The sequence below is a fragment of the Octodon degus genome, unplaced genomic scaffold (genome assembly GCF_000260255.1).
Source record: "Octodon degus isolate 3935 unplaced genomic scaffold, OctDeg1.0 scaffold00038, whole genome shotgun sequence".
NCBI lineage: Eukaryota > Metazoa > Chordata > Mammalia > Rodentia > Octodontidae > Octodon > Octodon degus.
In genome coordinates this window covers 13,538,055-13,552,575 of record NW_004524614.1, presented here as the reverse complement: position 1 = coordinate 13,552,575, position 14,521 = coordinate 13,538,055, and the positions used below count along the sequence as shown (strand labels likewise).

The 14,521-nt window shown below is 32.0% G+C and overlaps 1 protein-coding gene across 8 annotated transcripts in view; it reads right to left on the bottom strand.

Moving 5' to 3' along the window:
- The window catches only part of Nbea (neurobeachin), a 760,086-nt gene that overhangs the window by 599,143 nt on the left and 146,422 nt on the right, over positions 1-14,521 (bottom strand). For 7 of the 8 annotated variants that reach the window (XM_004631077.2, XM_023714988.1, XM_023714990.1 and 4 more), the window contains exons 9-10: positions 6,252-6,449; positions 4,977-5,110 (exon numbers count right to left, since the gene is read on the bottom strand). In XM_004631077.2, the coding sequence (XP_004631134.1) occupies positions 4,977-5,110; positions 6,252-6,449 (332 nt within the window). Of the gene's footprint in view, positions 1-4,976; positions 5,111-6,251; positions 6,450-14,521 lie in introns of those variants that run through there. The other variant, XM_023714993.1, reaches the window with a different exon arrangement.

The window sequence follows — 14,521 nt, the reverse complement described above, 5'->3', positions numbered from 1 at the left end:
GTTTGAAACCAGCCTGGGGGCTAAAAAAGTAAGCACAAGGCTAGCCTGAACTGCATAGGGAGAACTTGTCTTAAAAAAAAAAAAAAAAAAAAAAAAAAAAAAAGCGAAAAACAACAACAACAAAAAAGATTGCAATAATCTACCTAAAAGAAGATTCCATTAAATCTACAAAAAAGGGTGTGGAAATATGGTTATTTTATATCTATTGCTTCTGCCTACCAAAGAACAGGAAGTTATCTTTCAGTCTTCTGATACACTCTTAACTCTTTTTTCAGAGCACTGCGGTTTCATTGTTGAGGTCTTTTACTTCCTTGGTTAATGAACTGCTAAGTATTTCTATATTCTTGATGCTATTGTAAAACATACTATTTCTCTAATTTCCCTCTAGGTGAGTTTGTGATAGGTATAAAAATACACTACTTTCAAGTGTCTTTGGATCTTGTTATGCTACTGAATTCGCTATTAGTTCCAGGAAGAGATAAAAGTTTCATAGAAAAATTACAGAAATACAAAAATTCATTAAAATTCTCCTAGAAAATTAATTTCAGTTATACAATGACCATACCGATAAATAGTACTTAAAGCCATTGTCAACTGATTTAGAGTGAGAACTCTGGATCAGGCTTTCAGAATTAGAATTCTGTTTAGTCACTTAAGTCTTTGTTTTCTGAAAAAGTTACTCAATTTCTTTCTTCCCCAACATTGGGAAGATATATTATTACAAGCCTATAATTTACCCTTCTTATAATTTACAATGGTACCTCAGTTCACAATCACTTTTGTTTGCAAAACATTTGGCTAGGTAAAATTTTGTTGTAGTTTATAAACCCTATAAAACATGCTAGTGCCCCTGTTTCCTATACAACACAAATATGGTCATCTTTTCCAAACTCATGGAACAAACTGTTTGTGAACTGAGATACTACAGTATATCCTTTATTTTCTTTATATTTATCAGAAACAATTTATTGCCAGTATTTTGTAAAAATATTTCTGCTTGTACGTCTTTTAAAAATCTGCTAAACTGGTAATTTTGAAAGCCAGAAGTCAAGTAGGATTTTAAAAAATATTCAACAAATACCATGCATTCTTGCTAAATACCCACAGGCATCCCTATAACCTAAGATCAGATATAATACATACAGAACAAAGTTTGTAGCAAAAACACACTGACTGGTGAGAACTTTTATGTAACTGTGATATACAAATAATCAACTTGTTCCAGGAAACAAGTTTTAAAGACAAAATATCTTATGTCACACAATGAGAACAATTCATTTTTTTATTGCCTCCCTAACTTAAATGCAGTGGTTCATTTTTTTAAAAAGAGAGTAATATAAGAAAAATATTTTATTTGTAATCAATATATTGGATTATCCAATCTAAAGGAAAATAAAATCTGAACTTAATTTACTGATCATTTCTAGACAAAATACAAAAGATGTGTCAATTCAGAATTGGAGTAAAGCTTCTTGAATTAATTTATTAATTTCATTTGAATAATTAAGTATCAAATGTCTAGTGAAAGGTAGTTTGTTGAGTTATTGTTCTTAATATTCTTTAGATTGAGTCAATCAACTAAATATAAAAAATAATAAAACATTTAAATAGGCTTGATCATTTTGGAGGATTACTTGACATGATAGTGAATAATGGTAACCAAGATGAAGTAACAAAATATGCTGGCCTAATTTACTTACTGAAAAACAGATCACTTCAAAAATACAGTAAGCACTGTAACAAGCTATAGGCCTGATGTAATAGTATTGATCTACTAATGTTGATTACCATTTTTGTATCTTGTTTATAAAAAAAATGAAATGATCTGTATTATACCTGGACATTTCAATACTACAAGGAAAGCTAAGACCAGTAACTAAGGAAAAAACATCTTAAGCCCTTCCAAATTTCTATGACTTGGTGATGATGTCTACATTTGAATTAAGATGTTCAGTACTAAGCCATTCTATTTAGAAATGGCAGATATATGATTCAAAACCAGTTTTCGTTACTGTAACTGAAATACAAAATGCAAGTTTCACCTACGTATTTATCTAATGCAAATAGCATTATTAGTAGAAAAAGCTCATATATAAGGTAGTATGAGCCTTATTATAATTTATTTTTCTAAGGACTAATGATATATTTTAAACAAAATTCTAGTATTGAGGAGCATCTTCAGAAACAGCTTATTTTCATTAAAACTGCTAAAATTTCTACTCAATGCTTTTATGTGTGATTTTTATACTCTCAATTTAGTCTAAATAAATAGTTCTGTGCATTATTACTATTCTAAATTCATTATGATAAAATCTAAAGTATTAAAAAAGTTAATATATACTCAAAGTTGTACTATTAACCAACATTAAGTACCAGATTTGAACCCAAGTCTGTCTGACTTCAAAGTCTACCTCTTATAGAAAGAATAACAACTGTAATGTACAGCATTTAAAATAGAACAAAGGTACAAAACTTCTCCTGCACAATAAAACCTATCTTTGTAAGATTCAGAAAATAAGAACTTTCCCTCAAGGAATTGTTATTAAAAATCCTGTATAATGAATAAAAACTCATCAAAGTTAATGTAAATGTTACAATAATGGCAAGAGGGGTGATTGGAAACAGTAAAAAGTTAACATGAAAAAAGGCACTACTCATTAAAGAAAATGAACACAAAATAAAATACTTCAGTTTTAAATACAAAATGCAGATCAAACACTCATTTTAGAGCCTAGTCCAATTTCTGCAAAAGGTAATTAAAAACTAAACAGTACTGCAACATTTTTGAAGTATTCCGTACATAGATTTTTTTTTAATGTGTAATAGATTTTCTCTGAAATATTAAAAACTTTAATGTGCTTGTCATTCATCTGGAACAATTTAATGCTGACTAAAAATAAGATGATATATCCTACTTCAAGTTCTCATTTGTCTTTATGAATTGATGACACAAGCATAATCCAACAAATTCTATAAATCTTTGCTTAGCTAATACTCTATACTCTTCAAATAGAAGGGAAATTCCAAATAGCTTTAACATTTAAAAAAAGAATAACTCTATTACTGATTCACATACTTTTCTGTACTCGTCCCCTTCACAAATTAAAATGCTATCATATAATACCACCTACAAAAGAAAACACCTTAGATATGAGGGCTTTGAAACTAATGATGAAGAAGTAATAGATAAGAATGCCAAAATATCACATCACTGAATGAAATACCACCATAGAGTTATGCGCTGCTTATCAGCTGTAAATTAAGATTATAACATATACCTCTAAAAAGTAGAAATTAGTAATTATAAGGAAAATTAAGATGAGTCATGTAAAACAAGTAAAAAGAAATCAAAACTAACCATATGTAATATAAAGTATGACTCCTCATACTTTATCTCCTAGATTAAAAAAAAAAATTTAAAAACCAAAGTACAGTCTAATGTAAATACTAAAATGAACTTTGAAAATAAATAATTTTAAAAAATCCATGTATCCTGAATGAATGGACACAATAATCTGTTCAGTATGTTTAATTTTATACTAACTATTTATGAAGAAATAAATTTGGGGGATAATATAATAGCATTTTAAATAAAAAGATTCCTTAATTTATTCTAAGCAACAAAATTCATTTCAGATTTTAAATAATATATATTTTATATCAACTCATAAGGAACACTTAAATTACACAGAGTTCATTTCACTGCATTTACTACACTTTAAATTACTAACAAATGTATACTGGTTAACTGAGATTAAAAAAAAAAAAAGCCAAGCATTTTTTAATTTAAAACCAGGAACAGAACTTAATGCTGGTTTCTTTAAATCAGCTGATCTGCTCCCAATACAACTACTTATTATTTCATAACAAAGTGATTTTATGGCAGGCCATAATTCTCAGGCTATCATTTCACTTCAAAGCTTTTAGCTTTTAAAACTCCAAACTTCATACTACATTGATATATAAAAAAAAGTAGATCTATATATTGATGAGATCTGAATGCTGTAAATATACAGATCACATCTATATTTAGATTTATACTTAACAATGGTCTCAATAAAGGAACTAATTATCAGCTACACTAAAATAGAATGACAACAATTCAGTTCATATGAGAAAACTGTGTATTACATTTTACTGGACCTTAAATTTTTCCCTTAGCTTTCATTTCCCTAATTTTTACATCAATTTAAAATTAGATGAATTGTAAAGAATCTTTTGTGTATCTGTACATACTAATGAAATATTCCTATACTACTTTTTGACTAAAATTTAATGTCTATAAAATTTCTCCTACAAAATCCAAAACCACACAGTGCACATAGTTGCAGTTGTTGTTAAAAGTTCATATTTAACTTCATTTATAATTCTAAGATATGACATTATAACAGAATTTAATATATAGGTACTTCTCTGTGAAATTAATGGAAGCTATAAAAAGCATACATGATATTCAACATGATTAAAGGTACTCAATTTTTACATAAACATGCATATATTTAGGCCCTCAAAATAATAGTATTTAAAGAAAAGCTTATGTTAAGTCATGCTATGATAATCTTAAGTCATTTTTAACAGAATTATAAAATAATACCTTTCAAGATATAAATTAAGTTATGTTAAATACTGTGCTTTTGAATAAACTTTACCCTAATAATTTCCTATAATTAGGGCAAACCATAAGTAGTAGCAAAGGACAAAATCAGAGCTAAGAATTTCCACAACCATATTCTATGTTACACCTAATAAGAATTTTTATTTGATTAAAGGAATTATTTTATAGTAATAAAAATCTAAGTGTTATGCGTGATTTTATACTGTGTAAATATATATTTGCCTTAGTTTCCAAAGAAGTGTGTATTAACAGTTCAAAGTGAAAATACAAATGCTGCAATATAGTATACAGCATTGAATAAACCATACATAATCTAAGTGTGTAAAAGACATCAACTAATTTACATTCAAAGAAAACTTACCAGACAGTTGTTTCCACTTGACTGTCATTGAGTTGTCGATTGTCCAGTTGGGCAAAAAGTGGAAAAAGCACTTGAATTCCTCCAATTGAGTGAATCGCACTATGAATTGAATGTGTTACTATAGCTTTCACATCCTATATTCAAAAATACAAATGTTGATTAAACTTCTATGGTATAATTTTCATCAACATTTCCTTGTTTCAAACATCTTTAAAAACTAAGAAACACAGTTTCACATTTTAGGAGATGTAAATTGTGTAATTTTTTTAATGTATTTTGGTCACGGTCTAGAGCATCTACAGGGTCTCATTACACAAATCAGACTCATAGTGATTCTCTGATTTTCAGCCTCCCATGTGCTGGGAGTTCAAGCTCACACCACCACGCCCAGTCTCAATTGCCATCTCAGTGCACCCCACAAGCTACCTGGCCAGCCCCTATTTTTTGATATACATATACCTACAAAATTTAAAAATCAAGATTGCCTTTGTTAATTTCTTTCAAATTTGCGATCTTGAGACGCTTTACACTGAAAATATAAAGCTAGAAGTCAAATTTTAGTGTAGAATAAGATATTATTCATAAATTTAAAGACAAGATCTTTCACAATAGCATCAAAAATACTTAGGAATAAATTTACTGTGGGAAGTAAGAGACCTTTACCCTGAAAACTACACTACTCTGTAAAAGGGGACTGAAGAGCTTATCAGAAAATGGAGGGGCTCAGGAGATGGCTCAGCAGAAGTGCTTGCCTGGCAAATGCAAGGGTCTGAGTTCAATCCCTGGTTCTGCCAAAAAAAAAAAAGAAAAGAAAATGGAAGGATAGCCTTTGCTCTTGGATAGGCAGATACAATATAGTTAAAATGAGCACACTTCCAAGTCTGTTACACAGATTTACTGATATCTCAGTCAAAAATCACAGAAGTAGAGAAAATAATACTAAAATTATTTTGGCAACAAGAGACCTAGAATAGTAGAAGCAATTCTGGGTAACAGAACTGGGCAAAATTCAGCTAATTCTTATGGTTAAATAATATATTCAAAAAGCAAATTATATCTTTAAATTTACCAATTATATCTTCAAATATCAATAATTTTAGTTTAAAGGACACATTAATATATTAATGTACTTTGTACCCTCCCCTAAAACATACGAGTCAAAAGCTAGGTTTAAACAATTTGAAACAGCAATGGTAGATTTAAAATGAGCAAAGTTTAATGAATAAACACTGTCAATACTGATAATAACATAAAATTAAGCTACTATTCACCTACCTGAAGCATGAGCGCATGTGGGGAATGCACAAAAATGGATGCATTTTCCTTTGGTGATGATTCCAGGCAGAGTTGGGCATCAGTGGCCTTTGCATTGTACGTAAAGGCAATACTACTTGCAAGTTTCCCGTCATACAAAACCTGTTTATGATGTTCTGCCAAATGAATATCACTCTCAGATTTAAACTTGAAAGTACTCTGCAAAAGTAAAACTAATGTAAGTGCTCTCTTTAAAAACACAATAAACTCTGAAATTTTACCATAAAGAAACAATTCCAATCAAAATTTATTCTATCCTTTTTTATGTACGGCACTGGACAGTGAGAGTACTTATTTTGTCACTGTCATTTCAGTTCTAGGAGAACAAATTATTTTATTACATTAATAATGATATTCAGATAATCATATTGTCACTAACAATTTGGAATATCTATAAAATAATTTTGTTGTAAAAATACAAAGCCATATAATCTTAATTGTCATAGGCTTTTACTTTACTATTTCATAACAAACTTAATTGTTAATATTTTTAACTATTTATAAAGTTAAATATTCTTAAGAAATGAATAACTTATGCAGAAAATGAGTATCATTTGAGACTAAGACATAGCCATTTAAAAAATATTTGTATCTTTTCTAAAGTGTATGAATATACTGTATATCAGCACTACTCAAAAATATCACAACACCTATGTAAATCACAAAAAAGAAGTTCATTAAAATACACTACTACTCTTTATGAAGGAAAGGAATTAAAGATGTGTTAACTACTTTTTTAAAAAAGCACTGTTAGAAGTGGTTAAAACTGCAGACATGAATCTGACAACCATTATTTAAACTTTCTCATAGCCACATGAAAGCAGCATTGATACTATTTTCAAGTACACAACTATGAAAACAAATGCTGTGAAAGTTAAGATCTAGAAAGGAGGAGGAAAAGACATAATTTCAAATCTCCTGCCATAGAGTCAATATTAAATTGGAAGTATATCACCTGAATGATAATTTTGACTAAAACTGATGATACTCTTTTTGCTTAGAAATATATATATATAGACAAATATTCATATACATATAAATATATATATACATTTATATATATAAATATACATATACAGATATGTATACACAAATAAAGAGTACCATGCTGGAACATCCTCAAACTAGACACCTCAATAATTTTAAAGAGAAAGTAAGGAAACAGGACTTTCTAAATAAAATCACTTAACTTGTAAAGTGAACCCAAACATTTATTTTTTTTAAGGAGAATAAAAATAATATATAAGACATTAGAAACTTTAATGGACAGTGAACTGAATATGTTAGACAAGGTCAAGCAGTTTTTAATTTCTGGACCAGTGTCTACAGCCATATGCCAAGACTAGAGCAGTGTGAATAACTGAAAATTTCCCGTTATGTAGTTATGGATAATTCTTATTTTTTTACATGTACATCAGTTCATTTTGACCTTCTGCATACTTTCGCATGCCCTGAGTATAATAAATAAATAAAATTACATTACTTGAATCAGGTCTTTTGTTCTTCAGGCAATTGAATGGAATATATAACATTACCTCTAGCCTTGAAGTTTCAAAACTTAATTGCTTGCTTTATAAAACTCAAAAATTCACATTCCCAAGTTAAATTAAGTTTAAATTATGCCCTGGCTTATGATAAAAACTCTTTTTTGCTTACTATGAATTACAGTAAAATATTGACACCAAGAATTTCTAACAATTATAGCTGAGTGAAAGTATAAATTAATACTGTAATACTGTCAATACAGTAGACATCACTAGTTGTAGCGATATTATAAAATTTTAATAACTCCTTCCATCAGATCATAAATGTTCACAAGGTTCAACACTCGTGTTTTGCATCCAATTGTTTTAAATTAAAATTCAACAAGTGTGTTAGATTTTTTGTTTATATTGCAAAGTACTGGTTAAAAAAATTGTAAAGCAAATTAATTTGTAAAAATGAAATTCTTTAACATAGGAAAATGATATACAGGAAATTGAGAAACTGCAGAAGCCATAACGAAGACAAGAGACTATAAGAACTTAATAAGCTAACAGCAAAATTGGAGTTAAAGCAAGTACAATAGAGCTTCCCTCTTATATTCCACTATGAAAAGCCATGTGTAACCTTAGAACATATTAACAGGAGGCAGAGCAACGTATTTTCTAGTTAGCAGAGACATTTTAAGTAAAGTAAAATATGAAGAGAATTTTATATAATGGAGGAGTAAGATGCAGAAGAATTAACATTACACATAAAAGGGTTTGAACAAATGCCTGCATACTACAGAATTATGTAATGTTTTTAACTCCAGCTTTTCCCATTGTTGCAACAAGTACCAGTGGGAAATATGCACAACTTTCACTGTAAGTTCTATCCATTGTTATGTTTAAGTGGTAAGTCTATGGTAAGATTATTCCTAAACACTAACTATGACTCATGTATCTAACAATCAGAATACTCCACAGCTTTAAAAAACAATATTTTTAGCATTCTTCCCTGTAGGAGATTAAAAATTTCCCTCCTAATTAAAGACTTATTAATCATTTCTTTGATACAATGAATGCATTTGCTAACACATCATATAAAAGCTTGTTAATACATTTAAATTATTAAGTCAAACAATAATAACTCCAAAACATGAGTTTAAGCCATTTCACAAGGATCTTTACAGCATGGTATTTTAGGAACTGAAAGAGATACTCTGTCTTCCCATAAGGCCACACATAAAAATCACTTATTTCTATATTCTATATAGGCACTAAAATGGTAAAATCCATGAAACACAATGAACTTAAATATCACAGCAAGTAGTTTTCACTAATAAACAACCATTTCAAATCTAAATATTTATGAATAAAAGTCACTCCCGGAAAAAAACATAAATTAGAGTATTTACATGCATAAAACGTAATAAGATCATAATTTGCACAAGATAGCAAAACAGAAAAAGAGTTAACTTCCAACACCTTTCAAAACAAGCTGTATTTTAGGAATTTGTCTTTCTATATAAAACTGTATATGTTTTATGAAATAAAAGTAATTGTCTGAAAATACCTACAAAAATAAAATATAAGAGAATTAAAAGTAAAAAATAATTTTTAAAATTGTATAATATGGCCCCTCATTGTTATTTCTGTTTCATATAACTCAAATGTAACATAAAATTGTAAATTAGCATGTCAAAATCAGAACACTAATATATTGAATTCATAACTGTAGTGATCTGTAATATATACCGGGTATAAACATCTATTCATCTGAAAAATACAAATTATTAACATACAATGCAAAATATATGTACAAAGAATAATATCAAAATTGTTGGTAGGATCACTTACATAATTTTACATCTAAAATTCTGATTTTAAATTGAAATTCTTTTCAAACATTTAGATATATCAAAGTCTCAGCTTGTACAAGGACCTATGTCAGATGCAACCACATTTAACTGGTGTGTCTATACGATAACATCTTTCAAACATCTTGTCATAATATACTTCCCATTTTAATTTTGATTGGCATTGCACTAAATCTGTATAACAATTTTTGAAGTATAGCCATCTTCACTGTATTCTTTCTTCCTGTCCATGAAAAAAAGGCTATCCTTCCATTTTCTGTTAGCCTCTACAATCTATAATTTCTTCATTATATCGATTCCTATTTTTTTCTTTTTTTTTTTTCTTTTGGTGTGGATGTTATCATGAAGGGTGTTGTTTCCAAAATTTCTTTCAATGGCTTTATCATTATGTATGGAAGTCTACTGATTTTTAAGTGTTAACTTTGTATCCTGCTATGCTAATGAATTTTGTTTTTAAATGGAGAAATCTTTTGGTGAAGTTTTAGGGGTGTTCTATGTACAGTATCATGTCATCCACAAATCATGATAATTTAACTTCTTCCTTTCCTATCCTTATTCTTTTTTTTTTTTTTTTTTTTTTTCAGAACTGGGGATTGAACTCAGGCACTTGCCCTTATTCCTTTTCTTTGTCTTGTCTAATTCCTTTGGCTAATGTTTCCAGGAAATATTTAGTAAGAATGGTGACAATGCACATCTTTGCTTATTCCTGATTTTAGAGTGAAATCTTCCAGTTTTGTCCATTCAGTATAATGTTGGCTGTTGATTAGTTAGATGGCTTTTATCAGAGTAAGATAAAGACCATTTATTTTTTCTGTAACATTTTTATCATAAATGTGTGATGGACTTTATCAAACATTTTCTCTGCATCTACTGACATGATCATATGGTTTTAGTTTTTTACTCTATTAATACAGTATATCACATTTATTGATTTGCATATATTGAGCCATACCTGTATATCTGGTATGAATCCCATTTGTTCATTTTGTATAATTTGCTTGATGATTTCCTGCATTCTGTAGGGCAGTATCTTATTGAGGACTTTTTGCATCTATATTCATAAGAGAAATTCGCCTATACTTCTCTCTTTTGGCTGGACCCTTCTCCGGTTTTGGTATCAGGGTAATGCTTGTATTAAGGAATGAATCTGGGAGTACTGGTTCCTTTTCAATTTCATTGAAGCGTTTGAAAAGTAGTGGTATTAGATCTTCTCTACATTTCTTCTAGATTGTAGCAGTAAATTCATCAAGGTCTGGGATTTTGTTGTCAAAAAATTGAGCCATACCTGCATTGCTCAATTCTTTGTTAACCCTAGTTGTCCCCCACAAAGCCTCATGCAGTCATGGGGCAGACTTCTAGACTTTGTGATTAATTCAAGATCCACTGCTGGGATTATGTGTCTGAGTGCTACACTCAGCCTGGAGCAGACAGCCTAAATGTAACATAAAGGAGTCAGACTTACTCTCTGTGGCCATTACTGTCACTGCTCCTGCCATTTTGCTCTTGCTGTTTTGCTGTTTTCTGTCACCATGAGCTGTTACCCTCTGCCAAGTGACACTCTGCCTTGGAGCTAGCTGAGTATAGACTGAAACCTACACTAACTGAGAGTTAAATAAACCTTTCCTTTCTTCATTCTGGGTGTCACGTATTTTGTCCCAGCAATGAGAAAAAAGTAACCAAGACAGTAGGTTTTTAATTACATCTTCAAAGTCACTGAATGATACTGGTTTATTTAGAATTCTTATATCTTCTTGATTTGGCTTCTGCAATTCATATGTATCTAAAACTCAGTTTCATTTCTTCTGCATTTTCCATCTTATTAAAATATAGCTTCTCAAAGTAGGTATAGGATTTCTAAAGGACCTTCTCTGATTTCATCCTTTTCATTGCTAATTGTATGGATCTGATATTTTCCTCCTTTTGATAGTTGTTTAAGAGTTCATTAATTTAATCTGTCAAAGAACTAAGTATTTCATTCACTTATTTTATGTGTTGCTTTCTTAGTCTTCATTGCATTAATTTCCGCTCTGATCTTAATAATTTCCTCCCTTGTACAAACTTTGAGATTGACTTTCTCTGTTCTAGAAGTTTGAGGTTCAACCTTAGATTATTTGAACTTGAACTGTTTTCCTTATTAGTATTCATTGCTACAAATTTCCTTCATAGGACTGCTTTCATTGTGTCCCATAAGGAAGCTATTTATTTATTTATTTATTTATTTATTTATTCATTCATTCATTTGGTACAGGGTCTCGGTATGCAGCTCACACTGGTAGTGATTCTCCTGTCTCAGTCTTCCAAGAGCGGGGATTATAGGCCTGTAGCACCACACCTGGCTTCAGTGGCTGGCACAGCACCCCTAGGGTTCTGGGGCCAGCACGGCATGTGGCACTGAGGATTGAACATGGGTCCTTACACTTGACAGGCAGATGCTCAGACCACCAAACTATCTCCCCAGGCCCATTTCTAATATTTCATTGTAGATTTTTTTTTGTCTATTTGATCTTCTATTTCTGACAGTACAGTATTGAGTTCCCTCATAATTGTATTATCACTTATTGGACATTTCATGCCCATCTATATTTGTTTTATATATAATTGGATGTGCTAGTATTTGTGGGATATATATTTCTGATTGTTATATCTTCCTCTTGCATAGTTCTTTAGAAGAAAAAAATCGTATCAAGGTAACCATTAATACGCCCCTTTAACCATTATTCGCCATCATTAACCATATGAACTTGATTTGTCATTATATAACAAAATGTAAAATGAGATAGAAGATTATATGCAGTAAATGCATGCCCAGTTTGGCAAGTTTACCCTCAAGGAAGAAAATTTAAAAGGAGTTGGAGTAAAATATAGAGAAACAAAAGAAGAGGAAATTATTAGAAGCAAGGCTTGTGGCCAAAGGAAGATCATGCACAATTTGGTAAACCAGGGAAGAAGACAGGAGAAAAAGAGAGAAGGAATAAAGAGAATAAAGAACAGAACAGGACAGCAACAAGAAAAAAAAAAAAAAAACTAGAAACAATATTCACACTTATTAAAAACAAGAACAAGGACCCAGTCATAGCCCAGACCCGGTGAGTGTATGGGAGAGCTTCCACCTACCCTGAGCCTGCAGGAACTACTACTGGTCCCAACCCAGGCGCAGCATGGGTGAGACCCTCTTCCACCACCTTGGGAGGCCCCCCCACCACTCTGCAGCACCTCCCCAACCCCACCCACCCAGGAGGAACTTCTGCCACGTTCCTGGAACCCCCAGACCCAGTCTTAGCCCAGGCCAGGTGAGTGTGTGGGAGAGCTTCCCACTACCCTGCGCTGGCAGGAACTACTACTGGTTCCAGCGCAGCCGCAGCGTGGGTGAAACCCTCTTCCACCTCCTTGGGACGCCCCTCATCAATCCTTAGTACACCACAAACCCCACACACAGGGTAGGAATTTCTGCAATGTTCCGGGAAACCCCAGATCCAGTCCTAGCTCAGGCAAGGTGAGTGTGTAGGAGAGCTGCCTCTCCCCCCTACTCTACCTTGTCCCCTCCAGGCTCAGCTCAGGCCTGGCATACAGGCCTGGGGTGTAACCATGCAGCTGCAATCCCTGCAGAGAGTGTAGAGGATAGAACCACCCAGCTACTCCAGGAGCAGAAAATCTTGCCACAGGGGCACAACAGGTAAACCCCAAAGGACAGTAGCAGGGAGCAGCTGAGCACAGCAGCCAGACCAAAGCCAGGGACAGCTGGATAAACCCAAACTTTGTAGATCTGCATCAGAACTCCAGTACCCGCAAAGGTTTTAACTGCAACAAAGATCTATCATAAAGGTCAGAAGACAGTGCTACACAAAATGACGAGAAGGAACAAAATGCAACCTCAGAACTCAAGCCCACCCATAACAAGTGCAGGGGACACCAACACAGAACAAATTGGGAATCACACAGCTGAAAGCAAGGAATCAATGGTTTCTGAAATAAAGAAACGGCTGCAGAAAGATATAGAGGAATTCAGATTGGAAATTAAAAAAATCCGGGAATTAATAACATCTGCAGTAAAGAATCAAATGCAGAAACATATGGAGGAAACCCAATGCCCACCCAGAACAAGTGCAGAGGACGCTAGCTTGGCTCCAATGTATGAATTAATAGCATCGATAGTAAATAAGCAACAGCAGAAAGTTATAGATGAACTCAGAAAGCAATTCTTTCCTGAAATAAAAAAAGAATTCTCAGAACTCATAGCATCTGCAGGAAAGAAGCAACTACAAAAACATAGGGAGAAAACGCAATCTGAGAAAAACACTGCACTAAAACATTTTATAACTGCTTCTAAAGAAGGCACTGATAAAAAAATAGAGATTAGAAAAATGATGGATTCCTGAATGAGCAATACAAGAAAGATGGATCGCATGAAGCAGAGTCAAAGAGATAAAGAGGAAATTAAAACCTCAATCACAAGCTTGCAAAACTCTTTAAATGCAAGTGAAGACAGAGTTGCAGATATTGAAGATGCTGGTGTGGCTAATGAAAAGGTAAGAAAGGATCTCTTAAAAAAAAACGAGGATAGAGGAAAGAATTATCCATCACCTGCAAGATGATGCAAAGATGAACAATGTGAGAATAATAGGCATCAATGAGAAAGAAGGAGTCAATATAAATGACATTAAAAAATATGGGCACAAGTAATAACAGAACACTTCCCAAATATAAGGAAACAACCTGACATTCAGGTAACAGAAGCATACAGAATGCCAAGTAACCTCAACCACATGAAAAACACACCGAGACATATAATAGTCAAGATCCCAGAAATTCAGCACAAGAATAATCTACTGAAAGCTGCTAGAGAAAAGAAGCAGATCACATTCAAAGGAAAACCTATCAGAATTATGGC